This window comes from Poromitra crassiceps (assembly GCF_964638095.1).
Source record: "Poromitra crassiceps genome assembly, chromosome: 8".
Lineage (NCBI taxonomy): Eukaryota > Metazoa > Chordata > Actinopteri > Beryciformes > Melamphaidae > Poromitra > Poromitra crassiceps.
The window spans coordinates 45,193,133-45,216,960 of NC_139629.1; the positions used below are offsets into that span (position 1 = coordinate 45,193,133).

Below are 23,828 nucleotides of genomic sequence, written 5' to 3' on the forward strand. Positions count from 1 at the left end.
TATTAAATAAAAAAGACTCCCATATAAAAAGAAAGCTACAGTCCACAATTTAATCGTCTTTTTTAAACATAAGTATTGAAAGCAAGGGGTAGAATGAGAAAAATACTTAATTACAATTCCCAGAAAAATTCACAATTGTTTTCTCTCGTCTCTCTTTCTCTAACAATATAAAATCAAAATAAAACACATTAACTGTACATATGTACAAATGTCCAAGTGTAGAAATTGCATAATCTGCTTTCTTTTTCACTTTTCTTTTTTATTTATTAATTTTTTTTAAATACAGCTAGAGATGCCAGTACTCTTAGGGCGGGGCAGTGTGTGGAGGAGAGCTCAAACAGTGATAGGAGACAGAGAGAAAGGATTACTGCAAATCCACAGCAAAACATCAACTCAACAGACATCATCATCATCATCTCTCTCAGCATACACATTTTTTCAGCCATTCACTCAACCAATGAAAGGACGCACTGTCTATAGCTGAACAGCGTTCCATTTCCAAATTCGTAAACTCTAGCCAGGCATTTAATTTCATGGCTGGGTATAAAGATTCGGGTCGGCAGTCGGTCCGATACGTTGACATGATTATTAAATAAGCTCTATCACACTAAAGCTAAACAGAATTCTTCACAACAACAAATAACACGGTATGTGAAATGGTAGTGTGGGTCTGCAAAAAAGTGAAATAAAAGCATATTGGAGCTGAATAATAGATCATATTCAAGATTTGTTGTGCATTTTAATTGTCTATATAGCCCATCATTCCTGATTTGCCAAGAAACTCTGGAGTCTGCTGACAGGATTCAGAGTCACACAACAGAATTTCATGTTTGTTTTCTCAGTTCATATATTACACTACCAGTCAAAAGTTTTGACACACACCTACTATGGTTTTTATCTTAAAGCCATTTTGATCTAAAGGCTTATATGTACGGTAAGTATAAGGCTTATACTTACATGCTTGATTTTTTTAAGACAAATATAAATAGTGAAGTTGATGATATTTATGAATTTCTTTTCAAAGCCTTTGCCTTTCCATCAAGGCAAAGGGTGGCTACTTTAAATAATCTGAAATATATGTTAGTTTTGATTTGTTTAAAGTCGCAATAAGTAACTTCTTTACCTTAATACAACAGCTTTTTAACCATTTTGATGGTACAGGGAGAATGACGGCAACTATCCGGGTGCTTTATTTTGAAGTGCGTCTAGGAAGTGAAACGCTCAGTAGCTTGATTAGCATCAACATCATTTGGGGATATTTGGTGCTACCCCCCCCCCCCCCCCCCCCCCAGCGAATCAGTTAAACACTGCAGAAAGGTAAGCAAAGCAGAGAGTACAAGCAGAAACCGTAAAACTGATATCTGAACGTATAAAAAGGAAAGTCTAGCATTTAGTGGGGGCGCAATTTCCCCAAACTACAGATTGGGGCTTTTTTGGCGATTCATGATTCAATTTATGCTATTTCATAGTTCGGTCTTCATTATTATTTTAAAATGTGGAAAACGGTAAAAAAATAAAATGTGTCCAAACTTTTGACTGGTATTGTATCTACAGTCTGAGATCCCAAATAATCTAATAACTTAAATGATAGATAACCATTAACAAACAGCTGACATAAACAGGGAGTGGCAAATCATGATTCATGATTAAAAGTTCTGGGATGCAGGAACTGAAGATGTTTACATGCTCTTTCTGCAGAAAAGCAAAAGAAAGGTCTTTTGAAAAACGGTGTCCTCAGCAAAGAAACCTTCACCTTAAAAGGCCAGGGTCTCATTTCACTAAATTATAACGAATTCAACTAAACCACGGTCAGACAGTGATGGGGCTCATCAATAGCACTGTTGTCCAACACACACACAACACACACTCAGGCGCACACACACAACACGTAAAAAAGACACACACAGACTCACAACAGAGAGCAACCATAGCATCATTCAAGTAGATGGGCTTTATCCTGACTCACAGTAACACACTGATGAGGAGAAACAGTACAGTTGCTTTGTTATTTTTTGTGTTTTCATTGATATAATTCTAACACCAACCATTAATTAACGGATCTCTGACCATAAAGTCAAGCAACCATTATTTTGTGAACTAGACCTAATAGAAGACCTAAGTGAAAAAGCATCCATGGACTTTCTCTTTTATTTTTATTTAATTTTGTAATTTTTTTATAAATGTATTTTTCAGACTAGGTCTCTCCTGTTTTTTTCCATAGTGGTTGCCATAACAACGGTTGACATGACAACGGTATATTATTAGTGCAGTTGAAGAGGGGAAAAAAGATCTAGACAGTGGAGAGCAGTGGTGATGATGGAGGAGAGATGGAAGGGTTGGGGCCTCTGTCCACCTTTGATTGGTGGACAACATGGACTGCAGCTCCCTCCACCAATTACTGCCTCTGAGACCTGGCGCCTCGTCGCCTCCTGCCGCGAACAGACCTCTCCGGCTTCAGCAGCGCCATCTGGAACGAGAGAGAGAGAGAGAATGGCATCAGACAAAAAAGCCTGCAGGTTTGAATCAGCCTAGATTTCCTGGCTCTCCAGTGGTGGAGTGACCTCGCCACCTCAAATCAGGGAGGCAGAGTGACTCCCTGCTTTCCGACATGAAAGGAAAACTCGTCTATTTGAGCAAGACACGATGCTCCGTGTTGTTGCCGCGGGTTTCAGGCTGGATTGGCTCATGTTGATATCACCTCCCGTGGTGACATCATCGGATACCTGTGTTGCTCCCCGGGAGGTATGACATCAGTGCTCCTTGATGATTCATGATCATGTCACTAATGCAGAAATTCTGACCTCACTGTAACTGAAGTGATTGATTTTGTGGACCAACATTTTTTTATGGACCGACCAACCGTGACTTGTATATAGAGCTGCTGGCCGGAGCTCTAAATATCATACTGTATACTGTATATCTTATAGAGCTGCTGCCCAGAGCTCGATATATCTTATATATTTCCTATACAGCTGCTGGCCGCAGCTCGATATATCTTATATATTTCCTATACAGCTGTTGCCCAGCCATGCTGGCCACAGCTCGATATATCTTATATATTTCCTATAGAGCTGCTGGCCACAGCTCGATATATCTTATATATTTCCTATACAGCTGCTGCCCAGCCATGCTGGCCACAGCTCGATATATCTTATATATTTCCTATAGAGCTGCTGGCCACAGCTCGATATATCTTATATATTTCCTATACAGCTGCTGCCCAGCCATGCTGGCCACAGCTCAATATATCTTATATATTTCCTATACAGCTGCTGGCCACAGCTCGATATATCTTATATATTTCCTATAGAGCTGCTGGCCACAGCTCGATATATCTTATATATTTCCTATACAGCTGCTGCACAGCCATGCTGGCCACAGCTCGATATATCTTATATATTTCATCTACAGCTGCTGCCCAGCCATGCTGGCCACAGCTTGATATATCTTATATATTTCCTCTACAGCTGCTGCCCAGCCATGCTGGCCACAGCTCGATATATCTTATATATTTCCTATACAGCTGCTGCACAGCCATGCTGGCCACAGCTTGATATATCTTATATATTTCATCTACAGCTGCTGCCCAGCCATGCTGGCCACAGCTCGATATATCTTATATATTTCCTCTCCAGCTGCTGCCCAGCCATGCTGGCCACAGCTCGATATATCTTATATATTTCCTCTCCAGCTGCTGCCCAGCCATGCTGGCCACAGCTCGATATACAAAAAACATAAACAGCAAAAAAGAAGAAGATAAAAAGCAGCTTGGGGCTGACCAAAGTGTTCGATGCTGGTGGCCATTTTGGAAAATGGTCACCAAAATGTCAATCTGCAATGCCCCAATATCCAGATATCTTCTACATATATTAAGCTATGTCTGTGCCAAATTTGGCAGTTTTTATCACAAAATGAATAATAGCTGCACTAATAGGCCTATTGTGTGTGATGCACACACATGAAGTGACCAATTACTTTGTAAAAGTCATATATAGGATGAGTATTTTTATTTGGTTCTCAGGCTTACTAGGATCTATATTATGTCTGGTATTGCATGTGGGTCCAATGGGAGATGAAATGTTGACAATTGATGGTGGCCATTTTGAAAAATGTCTGCCACGTCCACCAGGGGGCGAATTTGCAATGGCCCAAAATCCAGTTTTGTTCAGAATATATCTATGAACACATCTGCAAAATGTGGTGCTTGTATCACAAAATGAACGATAGGTTAGCTATGCCGCCCCCACTACACTCACAATGTTCAATGATGCAACTGAGATGTAATAAACACCCGGTGATGCTGAGAATTTAACCGATATACATCGCCGTATCACTGAGGAGGGCTGGACCTTACCGAAGGCTTGGTTTCCTCTAGGGCTGTGGCATCCATGTCTCTGAAGTCTTCTAGCACATTCTGAAGCCTAACACACACAATGCAAGAAGCAAATCAATAAACCATTCTTGTTTAATACAGCATCATTTAGCCTAATAATAAGTCCTTAGGATAGCCGTTTATGAAAAAATCAGTAAAGCTAAATGCATCTAGCCACTCAACAACTTACGTTTGTTTCCTTTTCCTTCCTCTTCTGGCTCCCCCTGTTGTTCCTCCTTGATCCTGGGGAGGTCAAATCAGAAATTACATTATAAAAAGTGCTAACGCCAGATGTGTCTCACCCCTGGTAGCCTACCCCTTCACTCCATACATCAGGGTCATGTGTGTGTGTTGACTGTGTGAAACACACAATTAGAGTTAGTCTGGTGTAAACATTTTCGAACCGGTGCACTGGTGCACCTAGTGTAAAAAGTTAGTCTGGAGCCCTGTATATAGAAGATAGATCGATTCCTAGGCTCGCCTAATTCCTAGGACTCGCCCGCCCTGCAGCTCGACCGCTGTGTGGGCTCACCTGCTCTTATGACATCACTGATTATGTCACACAACCTTGCGTCACCGATGACATCACAATTGCTCTTATGATATCACTGACGGGCAACCTGAAAACATAATGCCTCCAGCCACGGCTATCACTGGCGGAGACAACCTACAAAAGCCAGACACTCACCCTTCCCTGTTCGGTGTGCAGTAGTGTCCCTGCCGTCTCCTCCTTGGGCCTCCCACTGCATCCATCCCTGGGACTGAGGTACCCCCCCGCCTGGGGTAGATCCCCCTGCCTCTCCACCCCCGCCTCCACATAAGGGCACACAGCTGTGGCGGGCCCAGCACAGTCCGTCTTAGCCTCCTCTAGGTATATGGGTGGCAGAGGAGGCACTGGGTGGGTATGTCCTTCTACCATGATGGGCTTCCTTTGTAAAGGTGACGTAGACCCGCCCTCGGGAGGCTTGGGGGTCCCCTGGGCTGGGGAGTGTGCTGCTGCCTCCAGGCTGAGCCGGGATAAGTCTGGGTTGCGGAGGGAGCAGGCGCGCCGTGGGCTGAGGGAGACCGGGGCACTCGCCTGGGGGAGAGTGGGGACAGGGGTGGACGGAGCGGGGTGCTCCCCCGGTAAAGAAACCGGGGGAAAGGCACAGAAGGGTGAGGTGGGGTCCGTTGGCCCCGACTGGGCCGCGTCTTCCTGCTCTTTAGCACTGACTTGGAGGAAGGAGGTATAAATCGTGTCCATGAAAGAGGTGTAGGGATCGATAACACTGCTAACAGGCCCACCCTCGGATCCTCGATGTGGGGGCAGGGTACGGTCTGGGGCAGGAACAGGGCTGCAGACCCCCTCCGGAGATAGCCGACTGGCTGGAATGTCTTCCTGCGGGGCGGGGCTTTGTGTTTCTTGCAACGGGATTGGCTTGTCTCCTTCTGAGGGTGGCGCAATGTTCAGCTGGATGATGAAAAAGGCAACCAACAACAGTCAAAGATAACATCACAAATATTAAGGAACAAACAACACAACATTTTAATACATCCATTCAGCCTGTAACTTTGATCATGCTAGAGAGATTATCTTCCTACTAAGCTAGATCTATAGAAATGGATAGAAATGTCATTACCAATAAAAATGTCTTGAACGGGTTGTTTGTTATACTGCTAGTGGCTGCCATAGAATGTAGTACAAAACAACAGTTAAGTACCTGGGCTGTGTGTTGGATGATAGTCTTGGGGGGGAGGGAATGGCCTTACAGGTGCTGGGCAAAGTAAATGCCCGCACCAAGTTCCTGGCTAGGAAGGCTAACCTGCTCGACAGGGACAGTCTTAGACTACTAGCTGGTAGTCTTGTGCAGTGTCACTTTGATTATGCTAGTGCATCTTGGTTTGGAGGACTGACAGCTGCATCCAAGAAAAAACTACAGGTGTCACAAAACAAACTAGTCCGAGTTGTGATGGGGCTTGGCCCCCGGGACCATGTAGGGAGAAGCTAGTTCTACGAGTTCAACTGGCTACCAGTTGAAGCCAGAGTAGCTCAGCTTAGGCTCAACATGGTGCACAAAATCGTTACCAACAGGGCACCCAAGTACCTCAGTAGCTACTTCCCAAGTGTTCGGGAATCCCACAGCCACAGAACTAGATCTAGCTTGGCCAACCTGCATCCTCCAAGGTGTAGGACAAAGATGGGGCAATGCTCCTTTGCCTACTTAGGAGCCCAGGAATGGAACGAGTTGCCTTTGAACATCAAACAAAGCCTGAATCCAAATAGCTCCTGCTTCTGATGAGGTTTGATAAGATTGTGTTGCCTATTAATATTTATGATTATGAATATGTATATCTAATATATATGTATTAGTATATATAGTATGTATATGTATGTGTGTATATATATATATATATATGTGTATATATATGTATGTATATGCATGGTGTGTATATGTATGTATGTGTATCTGTATATCATACATGTTTAAATGTATGTTTATGGTTATATGATATATGCTTCTGCATGTTCTACATAGTTCACTTCATAAAATATACTGCTTGTGTATTATATTTATTATATATATATATATATTTATACTATATTAATGGTATTGATTATTATATATAATATTATAAATATATAAATATTATATAATTATATTATATTATATTATATTATATTATATTGATTGTATTGATGGTATTAATTATTATATATAATATTATAAATATATAAGTATTATATAATTATATTAAGTATGAATTATTCTGCTATATTTGTTGTAGTGTAGTGTCCTGTCCTGTTGTTTTATCATTTTGTTATTATTTTTTTATTTTTTTGTTTTGTCTGTCTTGTTTCCCTTGAATTGTAACCTGACTTGTTGTTTTGTATCTTAGGACCCCCTCGAAAACGAGATGATTCATCTCAAGGGGTTTTTCCTAAATAAATCAATTTGAACAACAAGGTGAACGTTAGGAAATGGTTCCTAGAAAAAGTCCAGGATTGATTTGAGTAAGTACTGTGGTCAGGTAGTATTTGGTTTAGTTATTGACTGTTTTTTTATGAGGTAGCGTTGACTTGTAATGTTGACGTGATTATATTTGATTATGTATTTTGTTGTGTGCCAAGACCAAGGACCACAACGGAAATAAGTCTATGACTTTTTTGTGTTATCCTTGACATATTTTAATGATACGTGACAATCTTTTATCATGTATTGTATCTACTGTCCAATAAACTAAACTAAACTAAACTAAAGTAGGGGTCTTCTAATTTTTTCAAGCAGACTTTTCTATCAATAAAGTCGAGTCGACGTCGACTAGTCGTGTTGGTAAAAAAAAAATCTGTCTCTTACTAAGAGCACAAGCACTCGCGGGTCTCTCCTCCTTTTACCGACTCTCATCTTAATCTCACCGCTATTTAAATGCTTTTCAGATCGGCTAGCTAGTTACTTAGCTTAGCTGTTAGCTACTTAGCTTTGCTCTCTCCCTCTGGGTAAGACGTTAATGTTTATGTTCGTTACGCTACGCATAATATTCATGTATATTTGCTGGAGGGGGAGAAGTCTCTAATTTAGATGAGCATTTCAGTGGCAGTTGTGATGAACACTAACTTCCTGAGTCTCAAGTTCTGTCCACACATTAAACAATGATATAAGAGTCCTTTATATGTATTCAAGTTCTGTGGCTAGAGGCCCAAACAGGCACATAGGGTCTTGGACACCTACCTGTATGTTGTTGAGCAGGTTAATGGCTCCATCTGGGCATCCCTGCAGCAGAGGCATGCCCAAAGCAGAGGCCTGGACTGAGGGAAGGAGGATGGAACCGGCCCCTAGCCCCACCATGTTGTGGAGGCCTGCTATGCCAGAGAGATCTCCTGCAACGGCACATTTCATACACACACTGATACAGTGGCTTACTGCTGCAGCATGTACAGTATGTAAATAAACACTCATAACATTGTGCAAATGTATAACAGTGCATCTATTTTTGCAAGCAGAATCATTATATAAATAGGGAACATAACATAGGGACCTAAAGCTATTAAGCTAACTGAAACGGTGAGCTCCAGTTTTTGCTGGTGTCATTTCTTTCAAACACATCCCACCACTATTCACTGTTTAATGCCCAATTAACTCAATTGGATGAAAGTCCATCAGCTGTCTTTACCTCATTTGCCCACACCTTATACTTTTGATAGAATATCAACAGCTAATAATAATTACTAAGCAGTGGGACTATAATATGTGACTCGGCACCCATCCTAGAGATGAAAGAAACGAAGAGGGTAGTCATCAGCTAGCTTACCTAATACGGTAGAGTTGAGCAAGGTGGGCAGCAACTGCTGGAGGATGGAGTGATCCTTGCCTTGGAGAGACAGGGGGATCAGGGTGTCAACGCCGGGGTCAGAGGTCACCTGGAGAGGAAGAGACAGAGGAAGAGAAACAAGAGAGACCAATAGAATTCGAGTGTAAAGTGAAATAGAGCCAGACCAGGGGCGTCATGCAAGCCAACAATCTGAGGGGACGAACTCTGGTGCCGCCCAGAGGGCGGCAAAAAATTTTGGGGGTTGGAAGTCAGATTTAGAGGAATATCTCATTTTAAATTAACAGACTGAGCAGGTGTAACCATAAGACTATTTTCCAAACTGCTCAGCCTCCTGGAAAGATCCATAATCACCAGACTAAGTACATTGCCACTGCCCAGACTCAATGGACTTGACAAAAAAGGGAGGCCACATGTTTCAAAGCAATGTAACACAATGTTTATTTTGGCTGGTATTGCCTTTTCAGAAGGTAGAAATCTTTCCTCTAGAGCAGGGGTTCCCAACCTTTTTTGTGCCAAGGACTGGTAGATACATGGGAAAAAAAGCAGCGGACCGGTTGTCAATTTTAATGGTTTTAGTTATATATATTTACTCACCAGGTGGCGACAAAGGGTAAATAACAGCCTTTTGTGTTCTACTGTATGTAGCCTATAAAGTATTTATGTTTTTGTTTTAACTACAAACATACATAAACGTAAACTTGAAACTATGTTTCAACTACCATACACAGCCTATAATATTATAGCCTATATTTATTTAAAAAAAAAAAAAAAAAAAAAAAAATTTTTTTTTTTTTTACCTCTCAAAAATCTGAGGGGGCAATTGCCCCCTCAGTTACAATGGGCATGACGCTTCTGAGCCAGACTAATTGGATGTGAGAACATTCCACATTTCTTTGCATACAAAATTTGAAATGTCTCCAATAAACATGTATGCATTCACAACTCATTCAGATAGATAGGCTACAACCAACCAATATACCTTATTCGATTGACGTCACTCGCATACGGGCACGCCCACCGCCGCCATGTTCTCAACATAGCGCTGCAGCTCTTAAGTGACAACCTATGTGAGAGCAGCGTTTATAGGAAGCTAGCCGCCGTTAGCGTTACCTGTATCGTTCCAATTGTGTTCGGATGGTGACCTGCGTTAGGCATGGCTGTAGTAATGACAGCAATACAGTCCCCGTGGTTTGTTTCTATCTCTACCGTCCACAGACGCGAAGGGAGCGAGACTGAGGATACGTCAGCAAAGGAGAGGTGTGTGTGGATAGTTGGGAGAGACAGGTGAAACTTTCTGACAGCTCCTCACAGCAAAGTCTGTTCACCTCATTTTTTCTTTTGTTTATTATTACAGGCATTAACAGCAGCAATACAAACAACAACTCTGGGTTTTTTATTGCTGTCATCACTATCGCTATTTTGTAATGGAACAAAAACGACAATAAGGCCGTTACTATAGTTACTGCAGGACGGTATGTCAACAATATGGCGCTGTCCGGGGTTAGCGAATAAGTTCTACATACAGAATACAGTTCAAGTAACAGTTTATGAAAAGGGTTACTGGGTTTTTCAGGAAACTAAATAACTAAAGGGAGGGAAAACAATGGATCAGTTTAGGAAATGAAGTTAGGCTAATAGGTATTTCTAGGTTAACTAAGAGGAACTCAAAGGAAAAGGGAGGTGGGGGAGCCTACCTGAGGTTGGGTATGTTGGGTTTGCTGTGCGGGGGGAGGTGGGTGGAGCTCGGCAGCGCCCAGGGCGGCGGTCAGCAGGGCAGGGCTGAGGGGGAGGAAGGCTGTGGCGTGAGGAGGGGGAAGGAGCAGGGACTGCAGGGCTTGGAGGGAGCCCTCAGCTGACAGAGGAGGGGGGAGGAGGCCTTGGAGGAGCTCTAAGAGGCCGGGGCAAGGGAGGGCTGATGGATCCAGGAGGCCAGAGGTCTTGTCCAGTGGGAGGCCCTCCAGGGTGGTCGGGATCTGCTGCTGCTGCTGGAGAGGGACTTCCAAGCTGACCTGGCTCAGCTGACCCAGCCCCGACAGAGGTAACATAGGGGTATGATGGTGCCCGAGGAGCAAGGAGGCCATGAGCAGAGCCTGGAGGCCAGGTTTTTCTGCTAGCCCCAGATCAGTTTCCTGTCCTGGTGTATGGGTCGAGGCCGTAGGGGGCGGTAGCGGGTTCAGCAGGCCCAAAAGGTTCAGAGGCAGATCCCCTTGGGCACCGATCAACGAGGGCAACAAGGGAAACAGATGGTTGTTGTGTATCTGTTGTTGTTTCTGATGTTGATCTTGGTGTTGGTGCTGTGCATCTTGCTGCTGCATCAGTAACTGTTGCTGTTGTTCCGATTGCTGTTGCTCTGCGAGATGCTGTTGAGCCTGTGGCGTAGTGTGGCCAGGGGGCATATGTCCCTGTTGCCCACCCAACCACAGCCCCCCAAGGTGCAATGAAGCCAGGACTGTAGGGTCCAGGAGGGAGGGTAGACCTCCTGTGGTTGAGAGCTGGAGCAGCTGGAGGAGCTGCTCTTGGTTCATAAAGGGGAAGGCCTCTGCCAGAGGTAAGGGAGCAGATGAGTCACCCACATTAGAAGGAGCGGTGGGACTGGGGTTGTCGCCCAGGCGAGAGGAGTTGGCGGGCCCGGGGCTGATGGCCCCTGGAGATTTGGTCACTGTGTGGTCCATACCCACAGACTCTTCTCGACCTGTGGAAAGAGAGATGTGTGAATATGAACACTGTGAATTCAATTGTCTACACGAGACGCTTAAACAATTCTCGGTGTAGGAATTTTAACCAGGGGCAAGGGCAAAAATGCAACAAAGAAATCTCAGAATGCCCCTAAAAACCATATTCCAGGGGCAAAAGTTGACCCAAAGATGATAATTCTCTTTTCATTCAAATTAATTTCATTTCCATTTCCATCTCTAACACGCACTCAGCACCTGTAAGCTGGTTCCCAGAAGAAGAAGAACACACACAAACAGCGCTGTTGTTCACACTACGCTTTAGCAACATTATGCACTAAGTACTATTCTTTTAAGTGCCCCCAAAATTTTGTGAATGCAACGCCCCCAGTGCCCCTACACTGAAAAATCAATTACGAAATTACGAGCAAAAGCACAGGGACAGCTTTCAAACGTCTGGGCTAAAAATACAAAATTGATCAAACAAATACCATCCTCACCTGTAGTGTAATTTCCTGGTGGAGATGTCACAGCACCAGTGGTGCGGTCCGACGGGCTCGCCTCCCCTTGGGGGACAGTGGATGACGCCGCGAGCAGGGCCAGAACGTGGTTGCTAAGATCGAGAGGCTTTGGGGAGGTGGATATCGCCATAGCAAAACCGCCTTGAGAATGACTCAGGTCCACCGTTGTCGACGTGCTACTACTGCCCATCTCCGTTGCCACGGTGACCCGGGGCGAGGCTTCTCGCAGGGATGTATGGGAAACTGAATCTATTGTAGGAATGTGATTCTCAGTCGGGTGGTGCCTGTCGGAGGGAGTCGGAGAAATAAGCTGAGGAAAGCTGTTGCTGTGGTGTGAAGCTAAATGAGAGATGGGTGGCGCTGTCGATGGGGAGAGTCTCTGTATGGGGCTTGATTTAGTAGAGCGAGGGTGTGAGGGCGACTGCACTGATCTGGACTGAGATGAGGAGGAGGGAGGAGGAGAGAGGGGCAGTGGAAGAGGAGTAGTGTTATTGGTTCGGCAGGGAGACGGAGTCTGGAGGGGCCTGATGTTGCGGTGAGCGGCAGGAGAAGAGGGCGACCGCCTGGGGCTCCGTTTGTGCCTGCCTCCACCTCCTCCTCCTACAGACACAGATCCTGGCTGAACGGAAGCATAGCTGGAGACCGAGGCTGTGGCCTGGGCGTTTTGCACGCTGAGAAGGTGCAACAGAGCAGACAGGGGCTGGGTCGGAGGATCCAAGGCAAGAGGAGGCCCCGCGGCAGACGTCAGGCCTGTAGTGAAATCCAGGGCCTCGCTTTGTCTAGGATGCCCGGCGAGGGGGGGCATCGTGCGGGCAGCGGAGAGCCTGGGCAGCATCTGCCCGGGGAGGAGAAGCTGGTGGTTTTCTAAGAGGGCAGCGTTGTGGTGGTTCTGCACAGCTGAGGTAGAGGAAGAGTGCGAGGAAAAAGGGAAGGAGGAGGAAGAGGAGGAAAGGTTGATGACGGCAGCGGAGACGGCGTCTCCCGGCGGGGTCTTCCTCGGCCCGTTGGCCAGCTGCTGGGTCTCTCTCAGCATGCTGAGCACTGTGGGAGACCGCCGTTGCCTCTTCCTGTGCGAGGCGTTGCGCTCCGCTGTGGGGGGGAGGTGGTGCGAGGAGGTGGTGGCCAGGGACTGGGCAAGAGGGTGGGATGGAGGGAGGAGGAGGGAGGAGGCCACTGCCAGGGAGGCGTGGGGAGGAGGCCTAGTCGTAGCCATGGAGGAGGGAGGGTGGTTGTTGAGTAAAGTGCTGTGTGTTACCTTCGATGACTGCTGCTGCTGTTGTTGTTGCGTTTCTTTTAAGAGCTCCAGAGGAGACACCAAGCCTGCCAGGTTGCTGCCCAAATTTAAACTCTGACTCTGGGTCATTTGGGTAGCCGACTGGGCTTTGGCGGCTGCAGAGAGGAGGCTACTGGCGGGGAAGGAAGCCGGGTGTGGCGGCCTTCCCTGGTGGCTGTGGTGATGATGGTGGTGGTGGTTCACAAACGGGCCCAGAGGTAAACCGGAGGGCCCGGCCGTGTTCAGCCCAAATCCTGGAGCTCCTGCATTGGGCGCTAGACTCATGGAAGCCTTTGAGGGCTTCAAGTTCCCCACTTTATCAAGAGCTAGGGAGAGAACGTGATGGCTGCTGCTGCTTTGGTTGGTCAGTAGGGAGGGGTTGGCGGGGACAAGGAGGTGGTGGTTATTAGTGCTGCTGTTGCCTGAGTTCTTAAACTGCTCCAAGATGTCATCTAGCTTGTACTTGGGGAAGTGGAAGGTGGGGTTAGGGGAGCCACCAGTAAGAGGGGAGTGTGGAGAGGAAGAGGTGGATTTCCTCCTCTGGGAAAAGTTGCTTCCTATCAGTCCTCCTCCCTCTGCTGCCGAGGCTCCTCCCTGGTCGGACAGAGAGGAGGAAGAGGTTGACGGGTGGCGGGACCTCTGGTGAGGAGACACACAGTTCATGTTACCGACAGAAGGAGAGAGGGAGGGAGACGGCGAGAGGGGAGACCCCCCGACGATAACGCCGTGAGGATGATGAGCGTGAATCTGCGGCCCTCTTCCTCCTCCGCCGCCAAGGGTCACAGGAGAAGACGGGGACAGGGGCCCCAAACGAGGAGAACCGGGACTCTCTGGGGTTTTGGGTGTTGACCTATGACCTTGACTGACGTTCTGAGGTGTGGGGGTGCGGGGTGACCTCTGGGCGGTGCTATAAGCCAGGAATGGGGAGTTGGGAGAGGTGTTGGAGGAGGAAGAGGAAGCGGGGAGGACAGGGGGATGGTGAAGCCTCCTCAAAGCGTCTAGGGGATGGTGGGAGTTTGTGCCTGTGTGCAGGAGAGGGGAGGAGCCATTGTACGGGTACATGAGCTGGGGGGAGGACTTGGGGCTGGCGCAGGGGGCGAGGTGGAGGTGGTTGTGGGGTCGAGTGGGGACTAGATGGGGTCTGAGTTGGTAAGTGCCACGGTCCTCTTCCTCCCGGTCCACAAGTATCCTCTTTGGATCGCGGCCGTCCGCTACTCCACTGTTCAACTCTGGAAGTGGACATAAAAATAAAAACAAAAGCATTGTGGTTAAGGACAAAACTCAAACAAAAATCTATTTAGGAAGTGAACTGGAAAAGTTCTTATATATAGATATGTGATGATAACTGATGTGACATGCTAATTTGCATATCAACATATAACCTACAGTCTTCTGTGCTTGGCGTTTGAATGTGTGTTTGTTAAAGTCACCCGGCGTCCCGGTTGAGTTTGCCGTGTTTAAGCACAGCGATTGGCCCGAAGGTCCAATCTAGAGGCCATCTCACCAAGCAACACCTCACTAAGCTTTACTTGACCAACTGAATTACTGCATGACCTGAATATGGCGTGATGATGCTCTCGGCTGCGCCATGGGAAAAAAGAAAAAATGTAAGCATAGCGCCGTTGCCATCCACTATGGTTGGCTTGTCTAATAGCACAGCATTGCAATATTGCGATTATTGCGACAGTAAGAAAGTAGTCAGCTGGAAATGTTTTAATGTCCGGCCTACACTTATGGAAAAGTCTATCACTACAGAGAAGTGACGTGTCTCATCTCTTACTGAGGAGATGTGAGCAGCGCTTCATCACATACCTGGATGATGATGATGGGTGGTGAAGGGCAGCTGTGAGGCCTGCATGCTTCGACAAAGTGCGGCCATTGCTACCACTTTCCTGCGGTGGTTACAGAGTTTGGTCATGTCCTGCTCTGCTTTGCTTAGCAGCTGGCTGTGCTGCTCCACCTTCACGCCCACGGTGAAGTTGAAAACCTGCAGGAGACCAGACAAAGACACAGTTAAAAGAGAACACATTGAAGAATCGTCCAATCATGTTCAAGACAGCACGCTGCACTTTGGTATTTCTACAACAGACATAATACATACTCACGACTAGCGATGTAACGATAACCGGTTTTAATGATAAAATTCCTTACGATAACCGTACCGTTTCAAATGTTCATTATCATTAAAACCGTGGTACCGTGATTACAGTGCTTTGAAGAACATGGTAAATACTGTCCATCATCAACCAAAGTTGGCAACCGTCTCCCAGATGCAAACGTGCAGCCTTGGAGAAATGATTTCAGTGAGTGTATCAATTCTTTTTGGGTCTGAGTTTTTAATATAAAATGTTGTCAAATGATTTCAGTGAGTCTCTCAGTACTTTATGAACATTTTCAGCAATTTTTTTTTACAAATACCGTGATAATACGATTATAACCATGATAATTTTGGTCACGATAATCGTGATGTGAAATTTTCATACCGTTACATCTCTACTCACGACATGGATGGATCCACGCTTATTCGCTTAAACACTACAGCGCACACACACACACACACACACACACACACACACACACAGTAAGCTTGTAGGTCTACTTTACCTTGTGCATGACGAGTGGACACTCCAGACCACATTTGCAGGTGCCATCCGTCAACAGATAGGTTTTGACCTCGTCCAGAGAGGATAGGGCAGTGCCACTGGGACTGAAGGAGAAGACGGGGAGGAAAGGTAACAGTGAGTCCAAGGCAAAACAAAACAAAACATACAGTTCTGTAGAAGTTCATACTTTAAATTCCATATTAAGATTTAAGGAGCCATTTTAAATGTTATCAGCTTGTTTTATAAGGGGGCAATAATATCGTGATTCATTCTTTATAATACATACTTGCAATGAATGAATTCCTTAGAAAAGACACAAAGATCAAAGAGGTACATCATTATTATTATGAAAATTGTATCAGCTTCTCTCAAAACCCAGAGCTGAGAGAACTACATGTGCAATGAGAATATTAAACAAATCTGGCCAAACTCAATCAAAGCTTTCCACTATACCTTCATTATAGTGTAGAAATGAACTACGGAGATTTGACTTCCCATGACAACAACAACCTTTTTCCAGAACGCCGTCTACAAGACCAAGGAGGTTATGTTCTGCTTGGCTGCTTCAAACAGTGCTGATCTTTCAACACGCCTAAGAGCAGATCCAATGTCTCTAAAACTTTAACGAACCAAGTCAAGTAACGAGTCCAGATTCGGTGCAGCCCACAGCACATTTGTGGCGATGACTTATAGAACTAAGGGTGTCCCAAAGATATCGATTTCATGTAAGAATCACAATTTATTATGCTCTCATGCCATAATTTGCTACACCGCCCTTCTTAGCAGCACACAGTGGACTGGAGTAGATCCTGAAATCCAACTATGTACTGAATCGAGAATCAATCTTGAATTGTGAGAATAAATTTGGAATCAAATCGTGACCCCAGGGATCAAAATCGAATTGTGATATACCCAAAGACTCACTCCCCTACTAATTAATTATCAATTTACTTATGTGATCTGAGTTCTGACTCCCTACTAGTCAATCCGCTGTGTTTATCTCTCCTATGAAGAACACAACAGTAAGATTTTTCATATTTTTCAATGTATGATTGTATGGCAGCAGTACATGGAAACAAATAGGCAGGATGAAGTTCAGAAGTGCATTCTCCTGCTGTGCGATATCATCAAAATTCATTATCGCAGCTAAGATGTAAAGACTTCAGAGTTCAAATCCAAATTCAAAGACAAAGAATGAAGTATCACACTCTGCCCTGAATTTGTCTCGCTCTTTCAAAGACCATGATGCTCGTTGTGGCAACCACAGCATGGTAAAAAAAGCTTGTCCTCTTACCGAGAGTCCCTGAACATTTTCATTGTCACAATTACAGATTTTCTCACTTTAATTCTTAGATTGATTTGCATCTAGGCCCTATTACGGTATTCTATGTCTGAAGATTATTCTTAACAACCTATTTGGAGTTACTACTGAAGTTTGTGTGTTTGATGTTCACTGATAAATGAACTGCTAAGTCACCTAGGAAGCTTCTGTGATGACGTGGCACGTGGGTTTGGTTTCCACAAAAATCTGAAGAAAACTGCACTGCTGGATCATTTTTTGTCATCACGTTTTATTGGTGGAACTTGGAAGTAAGCTATTTTTAGAGCAATTGAGTTTCACAGTCTTTTCCATTTTCCATCATCGTAAACACCCTCCCCCCCATTGGCCATTAATTAGTTGTTAGACAGACACGCAAAAGTGGGGTAACAAAATATGCCTGCCTGGTAAACAAATGTGCATGGCTGGCTGGTACAATTTTCAAACCGACCAGCCACGTTGGCTGACAACAGGCTCATCAACGCTTTCCCACGCCGGCCATATGCTAGGTTTCAACCTAGCCTTGTTTATTCATTTTTCATTCCCTGCCCAGTGAAAGAAGTCATCCTTTCTCTCCCACCCAGACCACACAAACCAAAACCATCGGTCCAGGAAGTGAGGAGATCTACAAGGAAATATCTAAAGCCAGTCACCCCTGCTGCCCTGTGCTGCCCACACTAATGCAGATCTTTCAAGAGAAAACAAATTAATCCGAGAGAAGAATTCTACAAGCAAAGCCACAGAATCCACAGTCAGTCTTTCCTGGTAATATCCACAAAATATGATGGAAAAAAGCAGCACCTTGGATTCTCAAGTGTGAATTGTGTTAGCCAGCACACACACACGTGCGTGCGTGCGTGCGTGCGTGCACACACAAACACACACACACACACACACACATTACAACAGCTCATTTTTCCACATCTTCCATATTTGCAGATATACCCAGCACATGAAACACCAAATACATTTGAGTGTGCTATCCGTTCAAGTGAAACAACGTACCTGACGTAGATCACCTGCCCATCCTGCACCCTCCTCTGCCAGCCGATGGGGACATGAATTGCCGTGGTGTGGACCCCATCCTTGTCCCCACTGACAGTCTCACTGCCTCCCATCATTTTGTAGCTGCAGCCTTCCAGCACCTTAGAAAAAGAACAAGAGGCAAAAAAAAGCATGAATAAATCCTATCTCAAATCCAATCAAATTGCATCCGTTTATTTATGAAACCAGGGTTTTATTTCAAAATAATGTATATATTATTTTTGAGATTTTTTTAAATTTGATGTGTATGGCTTAAAGGGACAGCTCACCCTAAAATCCAAAATACATATTTTTCCTCTCACCTGTAGTGTTATTTATCCATATCCATATCGTTTTGGGATAGTTGCCTGAGTTTTAGAGATATCGGTCGCAGAGATGTCTGCCTTCTCTTCAATACAATGGAACTGGATGGCACTCGGCTTGTGGTGCTCGAAGCGCCAAAAAAATACATTTGAAAAACTCAACAGCAATTCTCTTTCCAGAAATCATGACCCGGTTACTCAAGATAATGCACAGACTTTGTTGTGAGCAGTTTCATGTAGGAACTATTTTCTTTTGCATTCTCATGTAGGAACTAGCTAGCAGCTAGCAGGTGTAGTTCGGTCAAAATAAAATAGTTCCTCCATGAAACTGCTCATAACAAGGTCTGTGGATTATCTTGAGTAACGGGGTCATGATTTCTGGAAAGAGACATTGCTGTTGAGTTTATCAAATGTATTTCTTTGGCACTTTGAGCACCACAAGCAGAGTGCCATCCAGTTCCATTGTATTGGAGAGAAGGCATAAACTCTGCAGCCGATATCTCCAAAACTCAGGCAACTAACACAAAACGATATAGATGGATAGCACTACAGGTGAGAGGGAATATATGTATTTTGGATTTTAGGGTGAGCGGTTCCTTTAATATCTGAAAAAGACAATTACAATGTCTAAATGGTTATTTTGATGGCATTGATAATACTTAATCTAATTTTGGAATGAATCTCTGCTGATCAAAATTTGCATCATGAGTGGTGTTTTATGAAAAAAAAAAAGTTAAGTTTAAAATGATTAGAATGCAAATCTGTAAAACAAAGCACACAATATTCAGAAGAGTTAAATAGCAATTGTTTTGGAATGTAAGTATGCATGCAAGTGCAGTTCATTGCATGTGTGGGTGTAGATTGTTGTGCAATAAATAAATAAATAAAGACAGACATAAATGGATGCCTCTATACAAGTCCGTAGTTAGTCGTGACTCGTGAGGACGTCAATGTGCTAATTAAAGTAACAACAATGTGCCAGTGCCAGCCACTTTTATCTGATTACATAACATAAAACGTCAACAACAAAAGCACTGCTCGTAGTTGTACAATAGCAGGAGTCTGGATTCATGCTTAGTATCATGCTCAAATTAGCCGAGATGTAACAGAATCATATGTGTGCATAGAATCATGCGTGCTAATTAGCTGATTTGCATTGATCCAATACTGACGACTAAGGCTTTATTTACTGACATCTATGTTCTGCATGCCAAGGAATGACAACTTGCATATCAGCTTTGCACATAGCTGTAATCCTGAGAATCCAAAAGTCTCTAAAGCTTGTTTTCTTAAACTTAATAGTTGGGACCTAAAGGTGGATGTAACCATATCGCTAGTGGGTGTGGCCAATGGTCAGATAATGATACTCAAATAGAAATAAGCAATATCAAACACTTCACCTACTCTGAAACTAAGGAAATTGGCCAAATGTCATACCTAGTCATCTTTGGGAAGCCAGGATCTGTTTTGGCTAGGGTAGCCACTGTCCAACGTACATGCTGCTGGGTTCGAAGTTCACAGACTGCCAGAAACACCTGACTGGATTGACAGCTGGACGATCCTCAACTATGAGGCTTATTCCAAACTCAGAAGATGATTCCTGCAACTGTTCAGTTCATACCAGAATAGGAGCTGTGGAGAGAGATGGAGATGCATTACATAATCTGACAAGGGCAGCTTGAGAAAATTACTCTCCTAATTAACCATTTCCTGCAAAAAAAAATAAAAAAATAAAAAATCTGGTCAAAACTCCCTTGAAATGATTACATACCACACTCAGAAGGAATACAATTTCAGAACAAGCTGAGGCTACTTTGAAGTGGGTGGGTGTGTTTAGATAGGCCTGTGGTACATTGCATCCAGCTAATGTTTAGTTGCTATACAAGCAATGAGCCCTTTTTAGAACTATTGCAAGTTAACGACTCACGAGCTAGCAATAGCAAAGAAACAGGCATTCGATCTTCCTGGAACTCGGAGTTAAGGCTAAGTTAAAATCGACGTCGCTGCAGTAAGTTACCATTACAGGCAGCTAGACAGGGGAAAAATAGAAGCGTTGGCAGGCTAGCAGCAAGCTAACAGCTAAGCTAGCTGGCTGTTCTACTTTGTGCAATGTTGTCGTGACAGCTGTCAGGCGCACAAAATACTCTTATACAAAACTCTTGCGTGTACGGATAAAAAGAAACGAGCCATGCACAATACTGTTTCGCATAAAATTGTAATAATTGGACCACTGCGTTGCACTGCTAACTAATGTTAGCGAAGCCTAGCTGTATCAACCATTCTCTGCGTCAAGCTCTGTGTTTGCGAAGTTTTGGAGTCTTGGCTTTTCTGGCTCGCGGGAGAATCAAGAGTTAGCTGGCTAGCTAACAGACTAACGTTAGCCTCCGAATGTTTTGAATACGATTGTTACCTATATTTCACCATCAAATAAATCACCCCCGTTATTCAGATCTGGTATTTGCGCAATCAATCAACTGTCCGTGTCCATGCAACGTCTGGCCGTCCGATTTAAAAACAAAGGGCAATAACACTTCATTTCACTGCGCCTCTGATCTCGGGCTAACATTAGCCAGCTAGCTAATGCTAAAGAGCTAGCATTGGCTGAAATTTACTTGATTCTGGAGTGTCCCAACAAGACTCAAGGATGTCCCGCTCCCGTTGCACAATTAATCCAACCGTTGCTTTGGTCTGTGTACTATTAAACCGCCGTGCATTCAAATGTATTTCCAACTACCACAATCATCCATTAATCCCAAATTCACAGTTGCCCACTGTTTTTCTCTCCTTTTTTTTCTTGTAGATTCCGTGCAAAAATAATGGAGATGGAGTTTTCTGTCGCGCATGCGCAATGAGTGGGGAGAGAGTATTGTACCCGACATGCAACGGGACCGTTGTAGTGTTGCAGACATCAGGCTGGAGCTCCTTGATAGAGGACATGATAATGAAAGAATAATAATAGGCCTGGGGGCCTGGGACAGATGTCTGTCTATAATGCTATAATGGATTCATGTGTTCAAACGGCACCTGTCAGCAGTGCATGTTAGTGAAGATAAGAACTAGACAGAAGTGTTTACAATGCATTTTTTTGGCAAGATATGGAAATCAAATGTATAAAGACACAGATTTGTATCTTATTTATTTATACTAAAATGTATCTCATTCCACACGGCTATGCTAGATCCTTTTTATGCATTGCATGCATAGTGTTTTTAGCTGACGAAGACTGTGTTGTAGTTGTTTTCACTATACTGTTGACAAAATGTAGGCTACTATTTTAAGTTGCTTTGGATAAAAGCCTCTAAATAAATGATGTGGTGTGATGTGATGTAATGTAATGCATTGCTTAACCCAAAATAGTCTCATGTTATATTAATAACATGACCGACCGACCGACCGACTGACCAATAGGGACAACTTCACACATCTTCAGACTTCAGCTATGGAGTAGCTTATAGGCCTAGAGTAGACAATAGAAATGCAATAGATCGTGGCTGCATGTAAGTGCACAGTAGGCATACAACATTGGATGCTGCACACACACACACACACACACACACACACACACACACACACACACACACACACACACACACACACACACACATGTACGCAAGTAGCCTATACCTAGCCCTAGCCTTTTTATTTTAAACCCATGTTGACACAGAGGGGAATGTTCAGAAACAAATGTCCATAAAAAGCATGTTTGTGCATGTCTCTATCTTTGGTTTCTGCTTTTGTGAGAAGTCTATGCATTAAGGGCAAGGACAGTCAGCAGTGTGAATATCTGTGTGTGTGTGTGTGTGTGTGTGTGTGTGTGTGTGTGTGTGTGTGTGTGTGTGTGTGTGTGTGTGTGTGTGTGTGTGTGTGTGTGTGTGTGTGTGTGTGTGTGTGTGCGTGTGTGTGTGTGTAATAAAGACAGAGTGAGAAAGTATCTGATTTCCCCTCGTCATCGGTGCTCAGTCTGATGTCCCCAGCTGTCTCAAACAGTCACTTTGACGCCTGAGTGCCCACACACACACACACACACACACACACACACACACACACACACACACACACACACACACACACACACACACACACCACAGACACACACACACACACACACACACACACAAAATCACAGACAAACACACAGATACACACATACGCTCAGACATTGGAAATCACTTACAGGGAATACAGAGGGAATAAAGAAAAGGACCCAGACTCTGAGACTTCAAGCAGAAGTCAAGTCCCCTCAAGGAAGGGAACAGGTTGGTTTCTACGTTTTGTTGGACTCCAAGATCCACTGAAGCACTCCAGCCATCACCAACAGGTGAAGAAGGACTAATTTGCGGAGAACTTCACGAAGACACCGGATTCGTAGTTTCTCCTCTGAACTGTGTGAACTTTAACAACAGGTATGCTCGCACTGTAAGTTTGTAGTTGTGGTCATTTTGCTGTAGAATGTATTTGCAAGACAGGACTGAAAAGAGTAATATATATTTGTTTCCAATGGTGCATTTTAATAATTGATTAGGATACTAGTTTAATAATCATCTTATTGAGGTGATTATTGTCACAATAAGACTGGTTTTTATGTCCACATTGTTGTCATATTTTCCAGAATTTCTCAGTTCTTCCCCTTACTGGCAGAGGAACCCAAATTTAGCTGTGATGAGATTGAATTTCACAACCCCAGAATAGTTTAGCCAAGTGGACAAGTGTGTGTGTGTGTGTGTGTGTGTGTGTGTGTGTGTGTGTGTGTGTGTGTGTGTGTGTGTGTGTGTGTGTGTGTGTGTGTGTGTGCGTGCGTGCGTGCGTGCGTGCGTGCGTGTGTGTGTGCGTGTGTGTGTGTGCCTTGTCATAAACTACATTGTTTTTAGTAATCTAGCTTCTACAAGAGGCCACAGTGTCCAGTGTCATTCCGTCTTGTAACAATAAACTATTGATTCATATTTTTGTATAGATGTTCAAATACTGCACAAAAACATATTGAATACATTTGAAATGGATGGCAAATAAAGTACAGGAACCACGCATGCAAAAATCACTTTTTCATAAGCATCTAATTTGCAGCTAAATTCATTTAGTTGTATTTTCATTGTGATTTAAGAAGATATGGCTTGTGATGCTCATTGATATTTTTTTTATTGATCTTATTATTTGTTTGAAATGTAAGAGAGACCAGACATAGTAATTGGTGGAAGGTGATTTGTAGTTTGTATCCGATAACATTGATTCAATTTTCAACTTGGTCTTGTGAATTTCATGGAACAGCCTAATTGTTCTCGATCCAATCTCATCACAATCTCAATCTTATCACAATATAGCAGTGTACCTTCATGCTTTTCTGAGAATCTTGCAAGAATTAAATAATAATAATATGATTTTATTTGTCTAGGTGGGGCAAGACTAAGATTCTCCACAGCA

General features: G+C 44.0%; 1 protein-coding gene across 1 annotated transcript; it reads right to left on the reverse strand.

Annotated features, from left to right (window-relative positions):
- Window positions 1–22: 22 nt before the first annotated feature.
- Window positions 23–21,167, reverse strand: mbd6 (methyl-CpG binding domain protein 6). Its single transcript, XM_083641786.1, has 13 exons — window positions 21,026–21,167; window positions 19,851–20,045; window positions 18,073–18,212; window positions 15,751–15,853; window positions 14,955–15,133; window positions 11,853–14,365; window positions 10,375–11,372; window positions 8,660–8,768; window positions 8,080–8,228; window positions 5,061–5,822; window positions 4,563–4,615; window positions 4,355–4,421; window positions 23–2,467 (listed from the first exon to the last, which is right to left on the reverse strand). Exons 3-13 carry the CDS (start codon window positions 18,186–18,188, stop codon window positions 2,396–2,398), a joined length of 5,121 nt encoding a protein of 1,706 aa, XP_083497912.1. The 5' UTR covers window positions 18,189–18,212; window positions 19,851–20,045; window positions 21,026–21,167; the 3' UTR covers window positions 23–2,395.
- Between the last annotated feature and the right edge of the window lie 2,661 nt (window positions 21,168–23,828).

Bases quoted from the DNA above. Each gene is read 5' to 3' on its own strand.
- mbd6 (XM_083641786.1), bottom strand. From the start codon at position 18,188: ATGATGGGAGGCAGTGAGACTGTCAGTGGGGACAAGGATGGGGTCCAC. The intron at 15,134-15,750 runs GTAAAGTAGACC...GGTCTCCTGCAG, and splicing joins GTCCACTCGTCATGCACAAG to GTTTTCAACTTCACCGTGGG. The intron at 14,366-14,954 runs GTGATGAAGCGC...AGAGTTGAACAG, and splicing joins CATCATCATCATCCAGGTAT to TGGAGTAGCGGACGGCCGCG.